Source organism: Pteropus vampyrus, unplaced genomic scaffold (genome assembly GCF_000151845.1).
Source record: "Pteropus vampyrus isolate Shadow unplaced genomic scaffold, Pvam_2.0 Scaffold1000002679, whole genome shotgun sequence".
Taxonomy (NCBI): Eukaryota; Metazoa; Chordata; class Mammalia; order Chiroptera; family Pteropodidae; genus Pteropus; species Pteropus vampyrus.
Genome location: NW_011917081.1, coordinates 68,675 through 94,048, shown reverse-complemented (window position 1 = coordinate 94,048; position 25,374 = coordinate 68,675). Strand labels below are relative to the sequence as shown.

Below are 25,374 nucleotides of genomic sequence, written 5' to 3'. Positions count from 1 at the left end.
TCCAGGGGCAAGATTTCTCTTGCTTCTGAACTCAGGGCCCAGCAACTCCCCACTCCAAAACTTCCTGAGTGGGAATGTCCAACCCTGTGAGGCCCCTGTAAACCTATTTCCTACAGCTGCACGATTTCAAAGCTGAGTGGAAGCAGGAGAAAGATGGGTTGAACCAGATCCTCGAGTGGAGTTTTTATGGGTTTTTTTCGTCTTGTTTTAGAGTAGTTTTTGTTGTTTGAGTAATGAAAGTATTGTGAAAATATCAGGGGCAATGAAGGGACTTGGGGTAAGGAGTAAGCTCGCAATGCCACGATCAGCCTCCGTCCATGCCCCTTTCTTTTCGAGGCCAAAGCACACACCTAGCAAGCACAAGGAGAAGTCACTACACCACCCTTTTATGAGAGAAAAACATATATTGGGGAAAAGTAAATATTTTGAATGTAGTAATGAGAAAACGCTTCTCTACATGGACTGATTTTTTTTTTCTTGGAGACATATTTGCCTACTAGAAAAGGTTAGTGAAGCACGGACCAGGCAAGACCCTTCCTCGAAAAAGATAATGCCGTGGGCAGTGTGGTTGGTGGCCTGGCGTGCACGGCATCCTTGGCCTATACTGGCAGGCACTGACTGGAGACAGTGTTTTCTTGGGGGCCAGGGATGGGTTGCGACTCACTTCCAGCTGCTCATCATCGAATCTGACACTTTTCAAGGACTTCTCAGGTCTGACTTGCTTTTCCCTGGTAGAACAATTTTGGTCTTTGGAGTCAGCCTGCTGACTGTGAGGGGTGTAATTCATCATTCTCGCTTGCTCTGTGGAGTAAGGAAGGCAGCAGACACACACACATACTGGGGCTGGGTGTTCCCGTTTGTGCTCCTTTAACTTCGTGGCATGAAGTCCATGGTGAATGGCCATTTTCTTCTCTAGAATCTGTCCCACAGCTGTCATGAGCTCCTGAGCCTCCACATTCTCGCTGTCCAGAATTGATCTGCTTTTGACTGACTGTTGGCTCTGGGCAGTGGCTGATTTGGGCTTGCACTTTTGCAAAGCATCTTGACCTTGGAATTTTTTATGGGGGAAAATCCTCATTTTTCTTTTGAAGAAGCTTTGTAAAACACTTTGTTTTTTCTCTGGCAGCAGCTGGAGGTATTTCTTCCCAACAGAGCCTACAGTTTTTCTGGCTTGGGCAGAGGAACTCATACTCCTGTCTTGACAGGTCCCCAATTTCTCGAGCTTTTCTGCATGCTCTCCTGGGTCGGGCCACCTGCAGTCCTCTCTCTCATAAGTAGGGACAAACATCTCGCTCTGATTCTTCCAAAAGCCTTGATATCTTTTGGTCCTGGGCTCCTGCTGCTCTGGACTGCTGCTTGAGGCTGCCTTGAGGCCACACAGCATCTGGAAAACTAGCTTGTTTCCATTGGGCACTCCCTGGGGATGCCACTGAGGCACCTGAGAGGCCAAGTTGTCAGTAGCAAGGGGCTTGTGTCTGGGACAGTCGTGTGGCAGGTTCTCTGACTGTACCTTTACGTTGGACTTAAACTCACTAACCATCTCTGTGTTAAGGCGTGGCTCTCCTGGATCTTGGAGAACAGTCATTCTAGGGTATAGGGGACTTTTACTGGTCCCTGGAGCCTCTAAACTACCCAAATGTGCATTTTTGTTTTGGGACTTTGTCAGCACATTGGTTCCCAAGATGTCTCTAGACTCTGGTTGAAAAGCAGGGGACAATGTGGCCTTCCCTGCCTCCCTGGCTTCCTTGGCCCTCAAAGATTGGGGTCCTATGTTCATCTCTGGCACTGTTACCTGATGGCTGGGGTCTCGTGAGGCATGTAGACCACTCTTCCCTCCTGGCTCGTTCCTGGACATTGTTGAACCTGGACTGGGCTCTGTGCTGTCCTTCATGGCCCACTCCACAATCCCACTCTGCCAGGTGAGTGTGACGGCCTGAGGTGGCGACCTGCCCTCCTGTCTAGCCAGAGGGGCCTTTGTGGTCCCATGGTCATCACCAAGTGAGATCTGTCCCAGGGCCCTCTGGATTTCCTCACACACAGGTAAGGGGGCCAGGAGAGGCCTCTCCAGGGTGGGAACTGACTCCTCTCCTATCGCTTTCTCTCCCAGATGGGGCTGAGGAAGTTTTCCAAGGACCTCAGCAAGCTGGACTATCGAGTGGTCTCCAGGGACACAGGGAGCTGAGGGAGGAAAGGCAAACTGCAGAGTGGGTGAGGGTTGAACCTTTTTCAACTTAAAGTGATTAATGGACTTGATGAGCTTGAGGGGCAGGCCCCACATGTGCCTCACCCAAAACTTTGTCATATGTGCTTCCAGCATCTTTTCAGTGTTTGTGTCGAGGAAGGAAACCCTGTGGGAGGTGTTCACCCAGGGTTCCCAACCCTTTAAGATTCCCAAATTCCTGGTTTCCATGTGAGCGTTGGACTTGGGAGAAGCATGGTTGACAGCAAGCCAGGATCGACGCACACTCACGGGGATTAAACCCTCGCTGGTTTGCCCCCAATTCCTGCCTAAATGGCCTTTTGGGATGTTTTCTAGATTTTTGTCTAAGCTCCTCGGCAAACCACTTGTCAAGTCCTTTCTTAAAAGCATCCAGTCATTTTCTAACCCTTCAGAGTCTACTTCCTGAAATGCCACTATAGGCCTTTCGGAGGACCTGGAGAGGTTTTTAGGGACCTTGCTTATGTCTTGCTTTAGCTGGAACCCCACCTTCTGCGGATCCTTGCTGCTTTCACCTGTGAAGGAAGAGGGCCGTGAGGCCCCATGCTTGTCCTTTACCGGACATTTCCCTGGTAATTCGCTCTGAAGCTGCCTTAGTTCCAGAGATTCTTGTATCTTCCGAGGTAGCTCCCAGCGGTTTTGGATAAGCCATTTTTGGAGGTGTTGCTCCAGTTGCTTCCGGAGCTCTGGACTGACTGGAAAATTCTCGGGAAGGATGGAGCCCACCCAGCTGTCCTCGGGAAGGTTGGGAGTGAAGATATTAAAGACTTCCTGAGATCTTTCGATCACAGACGGCGGAGCCCACCCACTTTCTAGTTGCTTCGGCAACAAGGGCCATTCTGTATTTTGAATCTCAATTGAGGTGAGAGATTTTAGCTCATTCCGGGCTGTCGGGCAAGACACACCACAGGCTCTAATCTGGGATGGAGAAGAAGGTCGTAGGATTTGTACAGGAGATTGGAGATGGGCCTGGGCCTGAGTCAGAGGTGGGGCCTGTAATTGCAGCATCCTTGGAATCAAGGCTTGAGGTTGGAACTCCAGCTGGGGCAGGGGCTGGGAATGGGAAAGCAGTGGAGGTAGTTTAGCCTGCAGATGAATTGGGCAGGCATTTGAGATTCCATTGAATAAGAATGAGGGAGACTGTAGTGTGGAAGAATTCTCAGAGATCCAGGCAGTAGCCACCGGGGATTCGCTGTGCAGAGAGGAGAGACCCCAAAAAAGCTGGTTGTATTTTTGCTGTAGATGGTCCCCCAAGACCTTAGGATATGAGAGCTGCTGAGGACTAGGCAGTTGCTCTGGCTTATCTTTCGCGGTCCAGAAGGGTTGGGGGATTGTGGTGTCCTGCTCAGCACCTAGTGATGGCAACATTTTCCCCAAAGAATTCAGGTGGTAGTCTGGGCTCATTTGTTTTGGATATAATCTGTCTTTGTCTTTTTCCTTCGAAATCTTTATCTTGATTCTCTCTGTGACTTGTATCTCCAGGAGATTCTGGTCATCGGATTCGAGTAAGGAGGGGCTAACAGCCTCTACCATTCTTTCTGTGGAGTCTCTCCTGAGCAAGGCCTCTTGTGAGTGGTGGGACAGGTGCTCTTGTTGGGATTTGCACTGTGATGAGTTTGAGAGGCACAAGGCTTTGGCAGCTGCCTGCCACTGAGACGGGGTTAAAATGGAACAGCTTGAGTAGTCAAGGCCTGAGATGGCTGGGACTGCGACAGGAGAAGCTGACAAAGATGTGTGTGGAGATGAGCTTTGTGGGATGGTCCTGAGTGGGAGTGCCATCAAGTCACACTGAGGAGGTGTCATAGTGGAGTCTGACAGTGGTGGTGCAGAGGAGGCTGTTGGAGGTGGAAAGTGGGCCTCGGAATCATGGAGGCATGAGGTAGAAGGGGAAAGTGCAAGTGGCTGTGGTGAAAGGTCGTCCAGCGGAAAGAAAGGCTCTGGTGGCTGAGAGCCACTCAGGGATGAATGTGAATGAATAGAAATTGAAGAGGTAGTAGGACTTTGTGACAGGGCAGAGGCCAGAGGTAGCAGGCGTTCAGTCAGAGGAGCTGGGGAAGCCAACGGGGACATGACGGAAGCAGCATCTTCCACAGGCTCTGCACAGGGCTGGCGGGCTCCCTCAGGAACTGCTTTGCACGCCTCACCAGTGGCTTCTTGACCTGAGCTCTGACAAAAGCTGCCTTTGTCAGGGAGCCTTCCCAGGTGGCTGCAGGACACGGAGGCACAAGCTGCAGCCAGGGGCACGTGGGGCCAGGAGATCCTGCAGGGTGGGCACCTGGTGCCTAGGGTCCTCCCCATCCCCGACATTTATTCCACAGTGCTCCTGCTGTCTGTCACCCCAGGGCTGTAGCCACACCCATACCCCATTGCCCTCCCTTCCATGTCAGTTCGAGGTGTCCAGCAGCCCAGAGGGTGGTGGACCCGAGAGAAGGGGAAGATTCTTTACCTTTGCAGAAGAGAAATCAGGCTCTGAGCCTCTTCCAGTTCTTGCAGGCAATCTCTGCAAGCTGGAAATCAGGAGACCGGGTCATGTGGTTAAGGCAGGGCCTTAGGGGTCTTACAGGAGGCTAGGGTAATGGCCCTTTAGGGGAGACACTTTGAAGGGAGATCTCTGGAGCCCAAGCATCCAGGTCAAGGATAACAATTCCTGACAGTGATCACAAGGCTCAAGAAGGGTAAAACTTTGTCTTTTACAAAGTGCTTCCACATCTATTACCCACTGCGGACCTCACAACTGCCCCATAGGGGAGCAAGAGGTCAGGGGGCACCTTACAGAGGAAACTGAGTGATGATAAACAACTTGTTCAAAGGTGGACCTGGCGGAGGGGTGGGGGGTGGGTTCTCACCTTTCAGTCAGATACTATTGATCTACGACAGTCCAAATGCCCCTGCTGGGTGACACCCATTTCCAGGCTCTCAGATGCTTCATTCAGAATACAATTCTGGGATGTATCTGGATTTTAATTTCCTTCCCAAGAGCCTTCCCGATGGCTCTGTTTCCTGTGAAACAGGCTCCGCTGCTGGCATCCTTGGAGACCTGGACCTGGACCCTCAGGGACCAGAGAGGTGGGGGGCAAACCCCTTGGCACAGGGCTGAGGGGCAGAAACTCACCTTTCGAAGCTCTACTTTTCTTCCTGATCTTTCTCTTCCTCTTTGGCTCCACCGAATGCTGAGACAAGAAAATGTGAGGAGCTAGACTCATTCTTACTCTCCTGTCTCTAGACAAGCTACAGAAGCTCAGTGTTCATGAACAAAGTGACTTTCTACATTTAATTAATGAGACTCTCTAATTTTTCCCCTTTTACCTTTTTTGTAAAGCAGATAAAATATTTTGCTTTTCTTCTTGGATGAATGGAAAAAAGAATCTTGATGAGACCCACCATGGATTTCTTGCTCAAGAAAAAGAAAAAAACACACATTCTCAGAACTACAGGCCCCTCTGAGCTCAGTCCGGTAGGACTCTGGTTTCCCAGGCCAGAGCCCCACTCCAGCCTTTGCTCAGAGACACTCAGTGGCTCGGCACTGATCTCGGATCAGCCCCAACAGAGGAGAGGCTCGACTTAGACACCTGCCATGGGAAAGCAGTTGGTGAACTAGTGCTCAGGGGCCTGTCACTCTGTAGAGATCCAACTCTTACTTAGTATCCAGTCCTTGATCATTGGTCACTGCATCTGGGACTGTGCCCTGGAGCCCTCCACCACACCTGGACTCCTGATCCAAGATCTTCAGATCAAAATCCGTGTGCTCACTCTAACCCCTGCTCGGCCTGGCTTGTTCCTAGAACGTGATGTTCTATTCATTCCCAAGAATTCCCGTCTCACCATTTTCTCTAGGTGATTCAGAAAAGGTGAAATAATAAGAAAAAAGATCAGCTTTGCTGGGTCTGGGCCAAGGGTTCCTTACCTTCCTGATGTTTCTATGTTTCCTAGGTGGTGGTATAGATGGATTACTCTGGAAGCAGAAGAGTAACAGGAGGAAGAGCCCCAGTCCACACAGGAAGGTGAGGATGGTATCAATCACCCAGGGAGTGAAACTGAGGCTTATCCATGTGTCAATAATGCTCTTCAGAGAAGAGAGAGGATTTTCCATGATGTGAATATCACTGCTGCCTTCTGGCAACTGAGCACTGGAAGTTCACTTGGGAGCAGAACCCCAGGCCCACCCACATCACAGAGCTGTGGCCTAGTCACAAAGGTTCCTGAGGGCGGGGAGGGGACAAGAAGAAGAGGAGGCTGAACTACTGCCCTTCTCTCACCATCCAGCTACATGTACCTCTGCACCCTTCTGGGCCTTCTAGATCTCTCATTCCAGCTCTACCCTCAATCTGTCAGAGAGACCTTAGATGATTTTCTCTTAATTTCATGTGGGAACCAGATGTCACCTAGTTCCATTGCCCCTTAGAGATCTTGACTCGAGGCCCACCAATTCCATAATCCTTGAAAATCTGAAGTTGATTCTGAAAATTTGGCTATTTCCTGGGGAAAATTTGGCTATTTCCTCAGCTCCAGCTTCCCCACATAATGTTTTTTGTCTTGTATAAACCCAGACACAGAACTTTTACACTTACTTAGTTGTGTGAATTTTAAATAGTGTTTGTTTTGTCACATTTTCAATCAGAGAGACCTATATACAAAAAATTAAAAATGTATTATTCAAATTCAAAGATCTAAATATGAAAGAATTATATGTAATTAAGCCTTTAAATGATAACTTTATAAATTTGGATCATTTATAATTTTGGAGTTCGTAAAGCTTTCAACGGCACAAAGACTTTTGGGACATTAACACACACACTCATCCTTTTACAAACCAATTCAGTATTTTCAAATCCAATAATCCATACTTTTCTACTTAAGATTTTTTTATTCGTTGACTTGACCCAACTTTGTATTTGCCAAAATGAAGATAGTTCTTACTCTCCACGTAAGTTTTGAAATACGTCTTAGTCCATTAAAGTTGCTATAATAAAATACCAAAGACTGGGTCGATTAGAAACAATAGAAATTTACTTCTCATAGTTCTGGAGGCTGAGAAGTCCAAGATCAGGTGCTAGCAAGTCACTTTCTGGTGAGGGCTCTCTTCCTGGTTGGTAGCCAGCACCTTCTTGCTGTGTCCTCACATGGTGGGAGGGGGCTAGAGATCTCTCTGGTGCCTCGTTTATAAGACACCAATCCCATTAATGAGGGTCTATAAGCACCACCCAAAGGCCCCACCTAATATCATTTTTAAGAGTTAGGATTTTAGCATAGAAATTTTGGGAGAAACACAAATATTTATACATATGCACATGTGCTACACCCAGAAGCCAGGAATGGGTTAAGGTGAGCTAAGGTACCAACTCTTAAGGTCTGTAGGGTGGAAGGTGAGACTAGGATTCAAAGCCTGGAGCTAATTCAGGTCTTGAGCAGTCTCTTCAGATATCCCTAGTGTGTTTCATTCATATTCTTCTTTTCTGAGTGTGCTCTGCCTTCCCCCGCCCTCCTCTCTAGACCCCTGCGACCCCAAGTCCAGCCTGAAGCATATAGAGATAGCTTTGAGTCCTATACAGAATTCTCTTATGGTTAATTCTGCATCCCCTCAGCAGCAGTCATAAGGATTCACTGAGGAGTTCACATGGGAAATCTGTCTTAACACTCCAGGTGCACTTAAAAGTAATGTGTGTCCCCTGCTTGCTGGTCATAATGTTTTTAATACAGCTTTAGTGGGAACAAGAGCACTTGAGTTTATTTGATGGTATTATTATGAATAAACACATTCATGAGCACATCTTCTGCATCTACTATTGCTTCTAAGGTCCTCAGTCTCTTCCTCCTTACCTTAAAGTAAGAATATATTACTTTTATCAAACTTTTATCAAAATTTGAGCTTTAGTCTTGTATTTATATTTGCCATGTATATTTTCTCCATTACTTTCAATATGTTTGGACAAAGTATGGAAGATTTTTATTACAATAACAAAGGAGAGTGTAAATTACATAAGATTTGACTAAATAAACATCCACCTGTATTACATTCATAAGGTTTCTCCCCTGTATGAATTCTCTGATGTGCACTAACATATGACTTCAGAGAGAAACTTTTTCCACATTCATTTCATTCATAGGGTTTCTCCCCTGTGCAAGACCTCAGATGTGCTCGGAGGTTTGAAGTACTAGAGAAAGTCTTCCGACACTCGTTACATTTATAGGGTTTCTCCCCTGTGTGAATTCCCTGATGCATACTGAGGGTTGCCTTCTGAGAAAAAGTTTTTCCACATTCGTGACATTCATAAGGTTTTTCTCCTTTGTGAACCCTCTCATGTCTACTGAGGTTTGATTTCTGGGAGAAGGTTTTCCCACATTCATTACATTCATAGGGTTTTTCTCCTGTGTGAATTCTTTGATGGACTATGAGAACTGCTTTATAAAAAAATATTTTCCCACACTCATTACATTCATAAGGTTTTTCCCCTTTGTGAATTCTCTCATGTCCACTGAGGTATGATTTCTTGGAGAAAGTTTTCCCACATTCACTACATTCACAGGGTTTCTCCCTGGTATGAATTCTCTGATGTGCTTTGAGGGATGAATTGCGGGTGAAAGTTCTCTCACAGCCATTACATTTATAAGGTTTCTCACCTGTGTGAAGTCTCTGATGTGCTCTGAGGGCTGAATTATCAACAAAAGATCTCCCACAGTCATTACATTCATAGGGTTTCTCGCCTGTGTGAATTCTCTGATGTATTTTGAGGGATGAACTATTGACAAAAGCTTTCCCACATTCATTGCATTTATAAGGTTTCTCCCCAGTGTGAATTCTCTGATGTATCCTGAGGACTGAATCACGGGTGAAAGTTTTCTCACAGCCATTACATTTATAGGGTTTCTCACCTGTGTGGATTCTGTGATGTGCTCTGAGGGCTGAATAATGGGCGAAAGATCTCCCGCAGTCAGTACATTTATAGGGTTTCTCCCCTGTGTGAATTCTCTGATGTGTTCTGAGAACAGATATATAGGCAAAAGACCTCCCACATTCATTACACTCATAGGGTTTCTCCCCTGTGTGAATTCTGTGATGCGCTTTGAAGGTTGAATTATCAGCAAAAGTTTTCCCACATTCATTACACTCATAGGGTTTCTCCCCTGTATGAATTCTCTGATGTACACTGAGGTGGGTCTTGTTAGAGAAAGTTTTCCCACATTCAATACATTCATAGGGTTTCTCCCCACTGTGAATTCTCTCATGTTCTTTGAGCTGTGCAATTTTGGAGAACGATTTCCCATAGTCATTAGTTTGATAGGGTTTTATCCCTGTGTGTGTTCTGTGGTGTACTAAGACAGCAGAGTTCTTGTAAGATTTCCCACATCCATTGTTATCATAAGGCTTCTCCTTATGAACTATCACATGTTCACTGAGGTTTGATGTCTGACAAAAAGTTTTCCCACATTCATTACATGCATAGAGATTAACACCCATATGAGTTCCAGGATAATGAATAGGGTGTGAATTTGACCAAAAGGATTTCCCGCATTCATTGCCTTGAGTTTTTTCCCCTGAGCAGGTCCTCTGATGCTGAATGAGGTGTGCATTCTTGTAAAATAATCTCCTGCATTTATTACTTTCTCATGACTCCTCTCCTGTGGTACTTTCCTGATGTACACTGAGGGGTGAGTTTTGATGCAAGAATTCTCCATATTTATCAAATTTGCAGAATTTCTCTTCTGTTTGAGTTCTCTGATATACTCTAAGGTCTAATTCCTGGAAGAAGGCATTTGAACATCCATGAAAAACACAGTACATATCTCCAGTTGGTGTTTTCTGGGCTGAGCTCTGGCTCAAGTTTTCTTCACATTTACTTCTTGCAAAAGCCTGTCCTGGAGCAGCTCTCTGAGGTTGAGTAAGGGGTGAATTCTTACTGAAGTTATTTTCATTTTTATTACATTCATAGTGCATCATAACCATGTGAACTTGATTGTATTTCGCAGTGGTGGTTTTGTCACAGGATCTACTACATTCATTAAGATCAAAGCATTTCTCCTTTGTGCCGGTTCTCGCGTGGTTAAAGAGAGTTGCTTTGTCACAGTTTTTCTTAAATTCACAATCCTGACAAGATTCTTCTCCTATTAGAGAACTCTGAGCTGTAACACAGACAACAGTCTCATCATGTGAAACTTTTCCAAACTCACTACATTCAGAAGATTGCTCCAGAGTTTGAATTTTCTGATGATCCTGCCTAAGACTGAAAGCTTTCACGTTTTTATTATATTTGTAAGACCTCTCTCCAGTATGAGTTTTCTCATGATTAATAACAAACTGTAACTTTTCACAGACATTCATGTAATTGGCCTTCTTTCTGGAACAATTTCTATCACTAATAATTAATTCAGAATCAAATGGTAAACTCGTTCTACATGAGTCACATTTACAAGGCATTTTTCCTGAAAAATCTGGAATCGAATCCAAGTTAATTCGTTTTCCTAAAACTTTCTGACCTTCTTTATTCAGTGTTTTGTTATCAATGAATATTACTTGCCACAATGGTTTCTCTTGTTTTTCCTGATTCCCCTCAATGTGGACATCAACCTTATAATATCCTAAAATGAGAAAAATTGAAAGTATCTTATGAACCTTATATTTCTCATAAGGAGCTTAAGGCCACGTTTTGTTATCTATTGTATTGTTTCTGGTAATTTTCAAAAGATTAGTAATTCATGCACAGAAACAGACACACACACTCTCCTCATCCATATCGTTTAAACAAAAAACAGCTATTATATTCAGTGCTGGCCAAGATGAAAAAAAAAAATTAACAAACAAATGAAGATGCTACAAAATGGAAAGGTGGACTTTAGGACTTAAGAAATGGCACTACAGAGAATTCCAAGATTTTCTTTCTGCGTGCTGGCCTGCTGGAAAAGCCTGCAAACCAAAGTCAACAATAGGCGGAGACTAAAAAAGTTCCAAGAAAAGCCTGTTCCTTCTAGCCAACGATCTGAGGAAAAGATGGTCTAACAAAGAACTGTTCTGACAATATCCACTATACTCAAGCCTCCCTACTTCCAAAAAAGAAAAAAAAAGAAAAAAGAAAAAGAAAAAGGAAGACGAGATTCTTCTCTGTGGTTCTGCCATAAATATAAAGGATGTGAACACTCTTGCAAAATTTTCCGCCACGAGCCACAGCAAGAGCGCATAGAAATGGTCATGAAGAATCCTGAGAAATTCCCATTCAAAAGGAATTCTTGGACATGGTTAACAGCGGGCATTGCCAAAATTCCACCTGGAAACATATTCCTATCTACTCTATAAAATCTGCATAGGCAAGAGGAACAAATCTGTTGCTTTAGGGTACTCATGGCTAACTCAGAGCAGGTAGGAGAGAAAAAAAAGAAAAAAAAGAAGTATAGAAAAAAAAAAAAAGGCAGGAATACACAGTAGGCCCAATATTACAACTAGAAGAGATGAAGCAGTACTTGTGAAAACCATACCCTGAAAAACCAAAGACACAATATATTAAAAAGCAGCTGAATTCACATTATTGTCAAATGCATTTGAGTGCTCATAAAGACAGATCATATTCTGGGCTATAAAACAAATATTTATAAAAGAAGAGAAATCATATACAGTGTGATCTCAAGCCATCAAGAAATTATGCTGGAAATCAGGTGCGCAAAATTATTTGGAAAAATAAAACATATTTGTAAATTAATATACTTTCAATTAAACCATGGGTCAATGAAGACATCTCAGAAAAAAGTAAGATATTTTTAAGTAAATGAAATCTAAAACTGTTCAAACTATAGAAATTTATGAAATACAGCTAAAGTAGTACTCAGATAATTTTGTAGTTTATAGAGATAAATTTGTAGTTTAAAATTATATACATTGAGGAAAAAAAGACCTTTAACCAGTTACCTAAGCTTTGAGAAACTATACGAAGAGAAGTGAAATATAAAGAAAGCAAAAGATAGAAAATAATAAAGATCAGAGGATACGATGAAATTGAAAACACTCAAACCAAAGCTTACTTCTTTGAAAAGATTTTTAAATAATAAAAAGCCAGTGGAGGAAAATCGAGAAGACACATTCTCAGTATCAGAAATAAATGCAAAAGAAAATATAACTACCAACATAATAGGCATTAAAAAGATAATAAAGAATATTAAGAGAAATTCGATGCCCATAAAGTTGATAATTTACATAAAATGTACACATTCCTTGAGAACAAAAAACTACTAAACTCTCTCATGAAGAAGAAATAAGCCAAATAGATCTATTTAAGAAATTGAATATGTGGTCAAGAAATATGTAATTGAAAAAGCAGCTCTAGGACTAGATGGTGTTAACTAGTGAATTTTACCAAACATTGAAAGACGAAATAATACCAATTTTACATAATCTCTTCAAGAAAATGCAAGATGTGGGAATATTTCCTAAGTCATTTTATGAGGCCTGTATTATCTTCATAACAAAACCAAAGACAATTCAAGAAAGAAACCCTATGTAATATTCCTCATAACATAAATGTAAAAATACTGAAAAACAGTAAGCAAAAGGACACAGTGCTATATTAAAATAAATAATAAATCAGGACCAAGTGAGATTCATCCCAAGAATGCAAACTGTTGCAACATTCAAAAAAATCAATCAATGTGATTCACCATATTCATTGTCTAAAGATTAAAACCACAATCACATCAATTACAGAAAAAAAAAATTCACTAAATTCAAAATCCATTCATCACCCTAATAAAAGGAATCCACGAAAAGCCTACAGGTAACATCACATCTAAGAGTGAGAGCCTGAATGCTTTAACCCTAAGACTCAGGAAAAGACAAGGGGGTTTACTCTCAGCACTTCTACACAAGACAGCAATGTAAGTTCCAACTAATGCAATAAGGCAAGAATGAAAATGAAAGATACAGAGTAAGCCTACACAGAAAAATCACAAAATGATCTTTAAAAAAGCTCCTTGAACTAATAAGTGTTTTCAGCAAAGGAAAAATACAAAGCCAATACATGAAAGCCAATAATATACAAATAATGATCAACTGGAATTTGAAATCAAATACACAACATAATTTACCATAGCACCAATACACACCACTTGGTATCTGTATGCTAAAAACTATTGATGAAAGAAATCAAAGAAATACTAAATAGAGAGGTACATGTTATTTAGGAATTAGAAAACTATATTTTTTATGCTGATTTTGTTTGATTTAGTGTCAATGCACTTCAAGCTGAAATTCCAACATTTTTATAAATATCAGAAGCTTGTTTTAAAATTCATAAAGTCATCTGAACATCAAATTCCGGTGGATTCAGTACTACCTGATGTCAAAAATTAAAAAGCTAGTGTAAGAAAGTTAATATGGTATTGGCATAAGGAAAGATATGGAGATAAATAGAGACGCCACAGAAATATGCAATCTCAGACATATAGAATGCAATCTTAGACACACACATACTGAAATGCAATGCAAATATACACTCATCTGTTTTCTAAGATCAAGCAAATGTTACTCAAAGGAGAAATGATAATCTTTTCAACAAACGCTGCTAGAATAACTGGACTCCCTTTTCAAAAATTTTAACTTGACATATAACTCATACTTTCTATAAAAATTAATACCAAATGGAACACAAAGTGTAAAATGTGAAATTTAAAAGTTTCTAGGAAAAAAAAAATCACAGGAATAAATCTGTTAAGAGTTCTGACATTTCTAGACAGGATGACAAAAGCATAGTCCTTACGGAAAATTAAAAATTGTACTTTATTAATGTTAATGTTCAGTTTCAGCCAGACTTCTCTGAAACCATGCCAACAGAAGTAGAGCGCAGCTCACTACTGTCAAGTGGGGAGAGGTTGCCCACTAAACCTCCACTGAAACCCATGGGAGATAGAGAAGGTTAACACTGGGCAGGGTTGAGAGATCGGACTCTCACTGGCCTTCTGCTTGTACTAACCACCCTGTATTCCATTAAGTGCCAGCAATACTACCTCATCTTCATTCTTCTTTCCATCTTTCAGAATCTTATTGGTTTTTTATGTATAATTTTAAGTATTTAACTGTAGTTAGTGAATAGGAAAGAATGTTTATGCCATCATTCTCATTTAATGCTTTCTATCTTATTCTTTTCCTAAGCACAGTTATGAACATGTTTTCCTTAACATCACATAGACTATATCTAGTTCTGCTCTAAGCCACCTGAATCCGATTTTTTGTTTTGACCCATAAGTTTACCTCAGGATTCTTTACCCACTGTTCTGATAGGACAGTGGACATGTCAAAACCAATTGTCTATGGATCATATTTGTTTCCCTGAACTTTTTGTTTCACTAATTTATTAAACTATCCCACCTCCAGCTGCAAACTACTTAACTACTCAGAGCTTTACATAAATCCTTCATATCTATTAAAGCAAGTCCTCCCACAGTGCTCTTCTAAAGGGATTTAGTTTGATATTACATCTTTACAAGTATGTCTCCACATGAATTTTTATGGAAAAGTGCTTTTTGGTTTTTTTAGGATTAACTAAAGTTGCAGCCATTTCATTGCTTTATTCTAAGATATAGTCTATAATTTGTCTTCCAGTTGATCAATTTTAAATTTCACTTTTAAATTCTTCATTATTATATTTTTTTATTGCTCTTGATTAGTTTCTTAATGTAAATGAGACTACAAATTACCTCTGTTCGCTAATTCAGCTATAACTAAAAGTTTCTAGTATGCACATTTATTTTTATTACTTTCTAAATGTCATGCAATTTTGAAATTGATTTCCTTCTTAATATACTGTTTAATAGAGATAATTTTCCAAAGTTCCATATCAAGGTTTTTTGTCTACTCATTTTATCATTACTTTCTACATTTATCGAACTATGTTGAGAGAATATTATTTGTGGTGATTCTAATTAGTTGAATTTATTGGTGTTTAGAATAAAACTATATTTTCACTGTCTTATGATAATTCCAAGGGAACTTGAAAGGCTTGTCCTTTAATTTCAGCATACACATATGCAACTATGTGGTCCACTTTAATACAAATATCATTTATATCCTCTATAGCCATATTTATTAAATATGCCACAGGATTTATTCTTTCATCAGATGAGGTACAGCAGGTCCTCAAATAAATTCCTTTCATTAAATGTCATTTAGTTACAACGTTGATGAGAAAAAAAATCAATTCCCTACAAGGACCACTGTCTGTGTGGAGTTGGCATGTTCTCCCCACGTCTGTGTGGATTTCCTCTGGGTCCTCGAGTCTCCTCTCACATCCCAAATGTGCATGTTAGGTGAACTGGTGTGTCTACATTAACCCCATGTCTGAGTGCGCGTGGTGTGTGAATGCACCCTGAGATGGAATGGTATCCTGCCCAGGGTGGGTTTCTGCCTTGAGCTGAGCTGCGGGGATATGGCCACCTGAAAAACGGAACTGGAATAAGCGGGTTAGATAATAATGATTAATCTTTCTTAAATGTATGTCTAGCTCAGATTTACATCAATGGTGATATTAGAAGTGTTTTGGATCTTTATTTTGAAGTTTGGTGATGTTTCTGCCCTAACAACTCAGTTCTTCTTTATATCAGTGAAGACTGTAATAAAGGTGGTTTTATTACAGTTCATTTCACTTAAGTCAATTTCCAGGAACCTACTGACAACATTAAGTGAAGAATTATGATCTCATAATTCAAGCGAATCTTAAAGTCTTAGAAATTCATATTTTGTTTTATGATCATTGATATCATATTGCTTAGTGCAGCTATTCAAATACTCTTGCGCTATCAGGATTTCTTTAAAGATAATGAATTTATTGCCTAAATATAAACCTGAAAGATAACAGAATTTAAACCCTAAATTATTTATTTTTATTGACTTAACAACTTTACCATTCTTTTATTTTATAACCTTTCTAACATACTATTGAGGGATATCTTTTTTAGCCAATCAGTATGATTAGACAAAGGCCAAAAAGCACATGAAAAAACTGCTTGGCATCGTTAGTGATCAGGAAAATAGTTAAGGACTAAATTATGTCTCAGTCAAATTCATATTTTGAAGCCCTAACTCCCAATGTGACTGCATTTAGAGATAAGACCTTTAGAGAGGTAACGGAGGTTAACGTGATAAAGGAGAGGCCCTATTTCTGTAGAACTGATATCCTTATAAAAACGGGAAGAAACATCAGACACCTTTCTCTCTCCATGAATGCAAAGAGGAAAGGCCCGGTGAGGACACCGTGAGAAGGTGCTCATCTGCAAGGCAGGAAGAGAGGCCTCACCACAAATCAACCCTGCTGGCACCCTCTTCTTGGACTTTCAGCCTACAGCACTCTGATAAATAAATTTGTTTTTTAAGCCACCCAGGCTATGGTATTTTGTTATGCCGGTCCAGCTGACTAATACAGAAATGCAAATCAAAACCTCAATGACATAGCACCTCACATCCACTCAGATGACTACAATCAAAAAGTGAGATAATTAAGTACTGGTGAAGATGTAGAAAATTTAGAACCCTCATATGCCATCATTAGGATTATGAAATGATACAGCGCCTTTGGAAAACAGTTTGGCAATTCTACAGAGTTATCACATAGCCAGAAATTCCGCTCCTACCTGTATGGTCAAGAGAAATAAAAGCACATGTCCATGCAAAAACTTGTAAATGGATTTTACATCAGCATTACTCAATAACAGCCAAAAGGTTCACGGACTGATGAATGGACAAACAAATGTGGTATATCCAGACAAAGGAATATTATTTCGCCAAGAAAGGATGAAGTACTAATACATGCTACAATATGAACCTTGTAATGCAAAGTGAAAGAAACCAATCACAAAAGAACACATAATGTGTGATTCCATTGACATGTCCAGAATACCCAAATCTATACAGACAGAAAGTAGATTAGTGGTTGCCAGAGCTAAAGCGGCAGGAAATAAGGAGATAATAGCTAAAGGGCATGGGGTTTCTCCCTCTGAGGTGAAGAAAACTGACTGTGGTGTTTACATATATCTATGAATATACTAAAAGCCACAAAACTGTATGCTTTAAATGGGTAAATTGTATGATACGTGAATTACATCTCAATAAAGCTGTTTAAAAGGAAAAACGACTTTCGAAAGTGGTTCCCTCTAAAGTCTAACTACCCCAGGAGTTTCCTTCTGTCCGTGCTCACTCACCTGGGCACCTCTGGTTTGGGAATTCTTCCTCTAAGGACCAGGGCTCTTCACCTTGCTCCAACTTGAAGATCACCTGGGGTTTGGTAATGCAATACCCTGTGAACGTAACAATCCACAACAAAGACTTTATATATAGACCAGATCCACGTGCTTTTTAGATTCTGAAGGTGGAGAAAGATATAGCAGCAAGAGCAAAATGAAAGTACCCATTTGCAGTTTTCAATGGGAAAGCAATGACACAAACATCGTTTCTGTTTCTCTAAAGGTTTCAATTACCCAGGCCTCTTAAAAGCCTGAACAACATTAATCTCTACAAAGGGTCCATGTGTTTTGATGATTACAACAAAAAGGATTTGAATTCCAAGGGGAGTCACATAGTAAGACCTGCTCACCCATGGAGACAAAGTGGCTGCAGTTCTCCAGCATCACGTCTCTGTACAAGGTCCTATGAGCAGGGCCCATGTACTGCCACTCACCTGGGGTGAACTCCACAGTCACGTCTTCGAACGACACTGATCCCTGCAATGATACATTTTGTTCAAAGTTCAGAATTAAGTGACAAAGAAAATACCTTTGAGAACTACTATTTTCCTGTGTACTCTTAAGGCTCTAAAACAAATAGCTATAAAGAATGTCTACTCGTGCCCTAATTTGTCTTTAACTTTGGAGTTACTCAATTACTTAAAAGGGTTTGTAATGTACTGTAATTCATTCATATATTTTTATGAAAAATTTCAGTGTAAAGAATTCCTACAACTCTTCTACGTCCCGAGGGATTACCCTGGGTAGTCTAGAGAATTCTAGAGAATCCTAAGATGTTCAATCCCTCCAAGGACATCAATACCATAAATAATGGGAGCCAAGGAAACAGTACATGTAAGTTGTGGAGATCCCGTACATGACTGAACTTATGTATCGATAAACGTATAAAGATATATAAATCTAGAGCTCATGGAGAACAAAGGATGACTTACCTAGGAGATGGAATCAAACAGACTAGTATGAGAACACTGCCTACACTGAAGTAACAGCGACAGATATAAATAGAAAGATCTAATCAGCAGAAGCAGTAACCAATTAGCTACCCAATCTAGCAGTATGAGCAGCTTCTTGAATGCTGGTGCCAAATACCGATATTTAAGACATACAAAAAAAAATATCTTAGAAGTTTTCATGAGACAGACCTGTTCATGCTGCTACTGACTAGTCTGTAGAACAAAAAGCTGGAACTGTCCCTTAAACTACGCATGGTTTTAGAACACAGACGGGTGCTCTAGGACAAAGACAAGCATTAAGGAGACACTAGCAATTTAGGTGGTCATGGAAATTAACAGAAGCAGTCAGACAACAACTTGAGCACATAGGGATTGGACAAAAAAAAAGTACCAGAAACAGCATCTGAGGCACCGTGAATATTAAGGAGGCTGGCAGAAAAAGTAGAGGCCACAAAGCCAGAGAAGAACTTTTCTGAAGGTAATAATGGAATCATGAGGGAGTAGAGTATTGAAAACTGAAAAAAGAGAAAGTTTCCACAACAAAGACTTTAAAGGGGGTGGGAGGAGGGAGCCGGGGGAGTCGCCGTTCAATGAGTATAAAGTTTCACTTGTGCAAAATACTAAGTTCTAGAGATCAGCTGCACAACGTGATGCCACTAGCGAATGATACAGCACTGTACATGTAAAAATTTGTCAGGAGGGTAGATCCCATGTTAAGTGTTCTTATCGCAAGTAAACAGTAGAAAGAAAGGGAAGTAGATTAAGAGACAAGAGGACAGAAACACGTTTTTTTCCAGTATTATGTATCCGGTTATATCCTCACTCATGTCTTCGGTATGACTGAGTGAATACCTTCTTTGTGTGAAGTTCAGAGCCAGTAGCTGGGAACTTAAACAAATGAATAAAAGATGAGGAACCCCCCTCATTAAGTTTATCTTAATATAAAAAATAAAATAAAATTTAACTATATTTTCCAAAACTAAAACATTAGTGAGAAAACTGTTGTTTTTTATTCGTTTCTGCCAATCTCTCTAATATGTGACTTAATAAACAGCTGGATAAAAAAAAATTAAGCTAACAATGACAGAAGTGCAAATGGTGAAGTAGGAACCCCAGAAAATTCTCTCTTCCACAAAAACAATGAAAAAACTGGCGAAAATTATAGAAGTTAACAAAGATAATTTCTGGAAGTATACAAGAAAATTGGCTGAATCACTCTAAGTATAGTGATGTTGTATCATTTTAATACACCCTGTTCCCATCCCTCTCAAACTCTGCCACAGTTTGAGAATCCACAGGCTCCAACCTGCAGCCTGGCAACTACATGATGGGTTGTAGTTCCATCAAAGTATCATTGCCAGAAAAACTGTCATCATTTGGGCTGTTTGGTAGTTCGATGAACGACCCCACTACAAGGATATCTTTATGTGTGCTAATTTGGAGCTCATACAGTGTGTGAAAAGTCTTATCCTCAGAAGCATCTGGCCAAACATTTAAAGGCATTTGTTTAACTTATGTGGTGGGTATTAACTGAAGTGGTGGATAACAGCAGGAGCAAACAATGGCCTGATCGAGAAGCTTAAAATAGGAAATGCTGAAGAATGAGATGGCAAAAAAAGATTTTGAAAAGCTCTGATATACTCCTGAGAATCTAAAAGGCTACCCACATGCATAGAACTATGTATAGGCCCAGGGCTGACGGCATGCTCAGGAAAGACATGGGAAAGCCCTAACCTCTAGGTGACTATGAGGTTTGGCATAAGAAAGAAGTAAAGGCCACTACATGCTTATAAACTGCCTGACTGAACGTTGAAGGAATGCCTTCACATGCACAGAGCCCTGAAGCAAAGACTGGGAGACTACTGGTTCCAGGCATTTAACGAAACTTCTGAAGAAACTTCTACTGCTACAGACCACAAAAAATATAGGTTCTACAGAATTAGTTCAGAAAAGTCACTGAACAAATAAATATCAAGGATGATCCCTGTGGAGGGGAGACATTCTGATTTCTAGTGCTGCCTCATCTATGTTATTTTAAATGTCCAGTTATCAACAATAACAACAAAAACAACAACAAACTATTAAACAAGGGGGGAAAAAAAAAGAAAGTAAGATTCATATGCAGGAAAAAGCATAATCAAAAGAAACTGCTCCTAAGGAAGGAGATGTTAGACTTCCTAGGAAACAACTTTAAATCAGTTGTTTTAAATATGGTCAATGACCCCTAGGAAAGAATGTCTAAGGATAAAAGAAAAATATAGGAATAATATTTCACTAAGTAAAGAGTATCGATAAAAAGGAATCAAAGAGAAATTCAAGAGCTGAAAAGTACAATAACTGAAACAAAACTTTCACCAGAGGAGTTCAATAACAGATCTGAGCAAGTCGAAGAAAGAATGAACAAACTGTATAATATGTCTGTTGAAATTATGCAGTGTGAGAAACAGAAAAAATGATGAAAAATAACTATGAGATAGCATCAAGTTTACAAGTCAATGCATAGAGTCCCAGACAAAGAGAAGACATACTCTGAAAGAGTATTTGAAAAAATAATAACCAAGAAGTCTCCAAATTTGATGAAAACAATCTACACATACCAAAAACTCAATGACCTTCAAGAAGCATGAACTTGGAGTAAGAGAGCCACACCTGGGCACGTGATAATCAAACTGTCAAAAAGACAAAAAGACAAAAAAGTTTTTGAAAATCTCTGATATACTCCTGAGAATCTAGATGGCTACACACATGCATAGAGCTGTGTATAGGCCCAGGGCTGACAGCATGCTCAGAAGAGAAAGCCTTAAGTAGTCACCTCTAAGTAACTATGAGGTTTGGCATAATAAGGAATAAAGGCTACTGCAGTCTTGTAAACTGCCTAACTGAATGCTGAAGGAATGCCCTCTCATGCACAGAGCCCTTAAGGAAAGATGGGAGACTTACTAATTTAAGGAAATTTCTGAAAAAATTTCTACTGCTACATACAAGAAATACAGGTGCTAGAGAATTAGTTCATAAAAGTCATTAAACAAATAAATTTCAAGAATGACCCCTGTGGAAGGGAGACATTCTGATTTCTAGAGTTGCCACACTATTTCGTTTAAAATGTCCACTTATCAGCAACAACAAAAAACTCTGCTAATCAAGAAAAAAAAAAAAAAAAAAAAACAAGAAAGCAAGATCCATATGCATGAAAAGGTGTACTCAACAGAAACTGCTACTGAGAAAGCAGATGTTGGACTTACTAGGTAACAACTTTAAATCAGCTATTTGAAAATAGTCAAGAATTCGAGGAAAGAATATCTAAAGGCTAGAGGAAAATGTCAGAAAATATTTCACAAAGTAAAATGTATCAATAAAAGAAACTAAACAGAATTTCAAGAGTTAAAAAGTACAACAACTGAAACAAAACTTTTCCCTAGAGTTCAACAGATCTGAGCAACGGGAAGAAAGAATGAAAAACTGTATAATATGTCCATTGAAATTATGCAGTGTGAGAAATAAACAGAAAGAAAAAATCATAAAAAAAAAATAACTACTAGATAGCATCAAGTTTACAAATATATGAATAATGAGAGGAGAAATAGTCTGAAAGAATATTAAAGAAATAACAGCCAAGTCTCCAAATTTATGAAAAACATTAATCTACACATCCCAAAACTCAACAAACTTCAACTAGGATAAACATGAAGTAAAAATGCCATACCTGGACACATGATAATCAAACTGTCAAAAAAGACAAAGACGTTCTTGAAAATAGAAAGAAAGAAGTGACTCATCACGTACAATAGCAGTAACAGCTGGTTACTAATCTGAAACCATGGAGAAAGCAGTGGAATGTCAGATTAAAAGTGCTGAAAGAAAAAGATTGTCAACCAAGAATTCAATACCCAACAAAATTGTAAAAATTAAAACTTTTTGAGATAAACAAAAACAGAATGTGCCAAAAGCAAAAATGTCCTGCCAGAAATAATACAGGGAGTGGTTCAGCAAATCTTTGCAGACTGAAAGTAGATTAGTGGTTGCTTGAGGCTTGGGGTGGGGAGGGATAAGATAATGGGACGGGATAAAACCTACACACTTTTTTTTTAAGGCGATGAAAAGGGCCTATTTTGACTACAGTGATGTTTGCCCATATTTGCGAGAACACCTTAAAAAATCATATATTACACTGTAAATGGGTGACTAGCATGATACATGATTTCAATTGCAATAAGTACACCTTTAAAAATTGTATATTACACTTTAAATGGGTGACTAGCATGATACATGATTTCAATTGCAATAAAGCTGTTTTAAAATAAAAAATGAAAGAGGATGAAATCATTACAAAACATTAGAAAAGATTTAAGGGCCAAGGATGAAAATGCGGATAAAGGAAAGAAGGTGACTCTATGAACATAGCAGCAAGGGAAAGACAGAGCCAGTGGAGGTGCCACAGACACTAAAAGAGAAACTTTTCAGAAGGACAGAGTGGGAAGTAGAGGCAAGAGACACAGTAAAGTCAAGTAAAGAAAGGATGAGAAGAGATCTAGCGAGTTTGATTATAATCAAGTCTGTGGTCACGAGGACACAGGCAACCGGGCTTCATGCAGAGGTTTGAAGTATGAATGTAAAGTGTTGAAATATTTGAAAGAGAACAGCATTTTAAACTGCTGAGTAAGTTGAATATCATAGGTATTCAAAATATTTATGTAATCTTAAGGATATTCAGTTTATTCTTCAGAAAATGTCTTAATTCAACCCCTATGTCTGAGTTTCCGAAAGATAGTATTGACCAAGTTCACATTCAGCATTAAGTCTTCTGCTTTTATTGTAGAACAAGTAGAGGCAACATTCTATATTATTTTAAGATTATTACTGGAAAGTTAACTGGAACACCTATTTGAAAACAACAAACATATTTTTTGTCATCAATCTCTTTACATTCTACGAAGACACTTTGCTTTATCTTCTCACTAATGTCAGCCGTTAAAGAAATACTGTCTGACACTCTGACATGGATATCATGAACTACAGAGATACATTTGGAGCTCCAATTTGGCAATTCCTTACTGAATTCTTTCCTGTAATACCAGAGAATCTGCATATATTCAAATACCACCACCCTTGCCCTGCTATTCATCTGTATTTCTACATCTTCTCTGAATGCATGTGATCCATTTCTATTTCTACTTTTCCATGTTAACAAAGAGACACTTAAGTCCTTATAAAATCCATTGTAAAATAAACGGGTTATTCAACTGAACTCACCTGAGCTATGTTCATTTTCTGCTGCTCCTGGAAGAAGGTTAAAAACTGTAAAGGTTCCACTAGGGAGGAAGAAAAAGAAATGGGGTCATGAGAAACCTGGCTGCTTTACAACTCCTATATTCATGGCTTTGAATATCTCATAATACCAGCAGGAGAAAAGGCTTCCCTATGGAATAACGGCCCCTTGAGAAGGAACAGGAAGAACCACACAGAGGCAGCACCGTCTGAACATGTGCATGTCTTATGGGGGCTTAACCTTGCATTTTCGGAGTAAGGTAAACTGCTTTTTGTCAATCATATAACAATGTATGCCCCCTTATAACCAATTAAAACAAAAATTTTTTAACATGTAACTAAAATAAAGGATGAGTTAAAAAAAAAAAATTCAGGTACCACATAGGTGAAACCTTCTAATTTCATTAAAACTAGTCTCAAAAAACTACTCAGGCTGGATTGTTCATCAAGTTCTTGTTGTCTTTACACCTTAAGAATTTTCACAGAAAACTCTGAAATTAAAATGTGATGCTTTATGCAAGAAATATATTTTTTAACTTTTTGTTCCGAGTTGTTTGCAGTTTCTAAAAAAGATCCCTTAATAAGATGTTTATAGTATTTACCTGTGTGAGTAAACAGCACTGTGTTGCTGTTTGGTTCTACCCAAAAATCATTCATTTTTGGCCCGATATTTTTGGGCTCCCAAAAGGTGTCCAATATAAAAAACTTTTCTTCTTCTATCATTTTGTCATCTCCATGTTCAGGAAAGAGGGAGCATCAGCATAACTCTAAATGCCACATGTAGTGATGGACATGGTATGAGAACAGCTCAGAATCTGGAAGAGTGGGGACAGAAACAAAGAAAACATGGTGCTGTTTAGGATTTCATCAGCTCTGCTGGATACACCTTCCCTGAACATCATCTTCACTAGCCATCCAGTGAAGTGCTTTTCTCTGCAGCCTGACAGTCACCCATCCCTCTCAACCCCAAGCTGGTCCACAGATTCCACTGTCACACAGTCTGTGGTGGCTTCTGGACATGGAGGCATCACCAGGTTTTACTCATGCTACTCAGAGATCAAAACCTGCTTCTGGTGTTGCAAACCAGGACCTGCACCTTTCCAGCAGGGATGAAGGGTTGTTCTTCCAAGTGGCAGTTCGTAGGGCTCCTCTTTCCGGACTTAAAAGAGTCACTCTGCACCACAGAGGGGTGGGATCTAAGCCTGAGAAACAAATTCACTTTATTTGAAATCTTCATCCAACACTCTAAACCTGACCTTTTGGAATTCACCAGAAATGTGCTATCCAGTACTATAGCCATTAGCTGCACGCAACTACTATACCTGAAGTGTAGCTAGTGCCACAAATCAAAATAATATTTTGAATGTACTGAATTTAATAACATCAGTAAAATTAACTTCACCTCCTTTTATTTTTACTGTTACTACTAAAGTTTTTTTAATAATATTTTTTGTATTATATTTGCATTATCTTTCTGTTGGCCCAAAAATGCATAAGAATATCAGACTGGGCCTTTGAGGATGGAGACAGCCTGGACAGCGCAGGAAGGTGCAAGAAGCTCAGTATGACCCAGAAGCTATGGAGAAAACCCACAAATCCAGGATATACTTACCACGTGATTAGATTCTGTCCGCATTCATGTCACAATCGTATCTCTGGGAAGTTGAGGGCAGACAATTCGGTTAACTGCTCCAAAGGTTGCAACTCTAGATTTGGGTCAGGGAGGAT

The 25,374-nt window shown here is 39.9% G+C and overlaps 2 protein-coding genes across 8 annotated transcripts; both read right to left on the bottom strand.

Annotated features, from left to right (window-relative positions):
- Positions 1-384: 384 nt before the first annotated feature.
- LOC105311256 (spermatogenesis-associated protein 31A6-like) lies at positions 385-24,332 on the bottom strand. 7 transcript variants are annotated; one of them, XM_023527016.1, is made up of 10 exons: positions 24,249-24,331; positions 23,632-23,690; positions 23,157-23,259; positions 22,085-22,190; positions 17,863-17,905; positions 17,387-17,482; positions 6,123-6,417; positions 5,331-5,388; positions 4,665-4,725; positions 385-4,424 (listed from the first exon to the last, which is right to left on the bottom strand). In XM_023527016.1, the coding sequence occupies exons 7-10, from the start codon at positions 6,306-6,308 to the stop codon at positions 497-499; spliced, it is 4,233 nt and encodes a 1,410-aa protein (XP_023382784.1). In that variant the 5' UTR covers positions 6,309-6,417; positions 17,387-17,482; positions 17,863-17,905; positions 22,085-22,190; positions 23,157-23,259; positions 23,632-23,690; positions 24,249-24,331; the 3' UTR covers positions 385-496. The 7 variants fall into 7 exon arrangements, with proteins under 7 accessions (XP_023382784.1, XP_023382783.1, XP_023382782.1 ...); XM_023527015.1 differs by lacking the exon at positions 23,157-23,259 and having other exon boundaries at positions 24,249-24,332; XM_023527014.1 differs by lacking the exons at positions 22,085-22,190; positions 23,157-23,259 and having other exon boundaries at positions 24,249-24,294.
- LOC111728738 (zinc finger protein 658B-like) lies at positions 8,140-9,674 on the bottom strand. The gene has a single exon (XM_023527021.1). The coding sequence runs from the start codon at positions 9,672-9,674 to the stop codon at positions 8,313-8,315; it is 1,362 nt and encodes a 453-aa protein (XP_023382789.1). The 3' UTR covers positions 8,140-8,312.
- Positions 24,333-25,374: the final 1,042 nt, after the last annotated feature.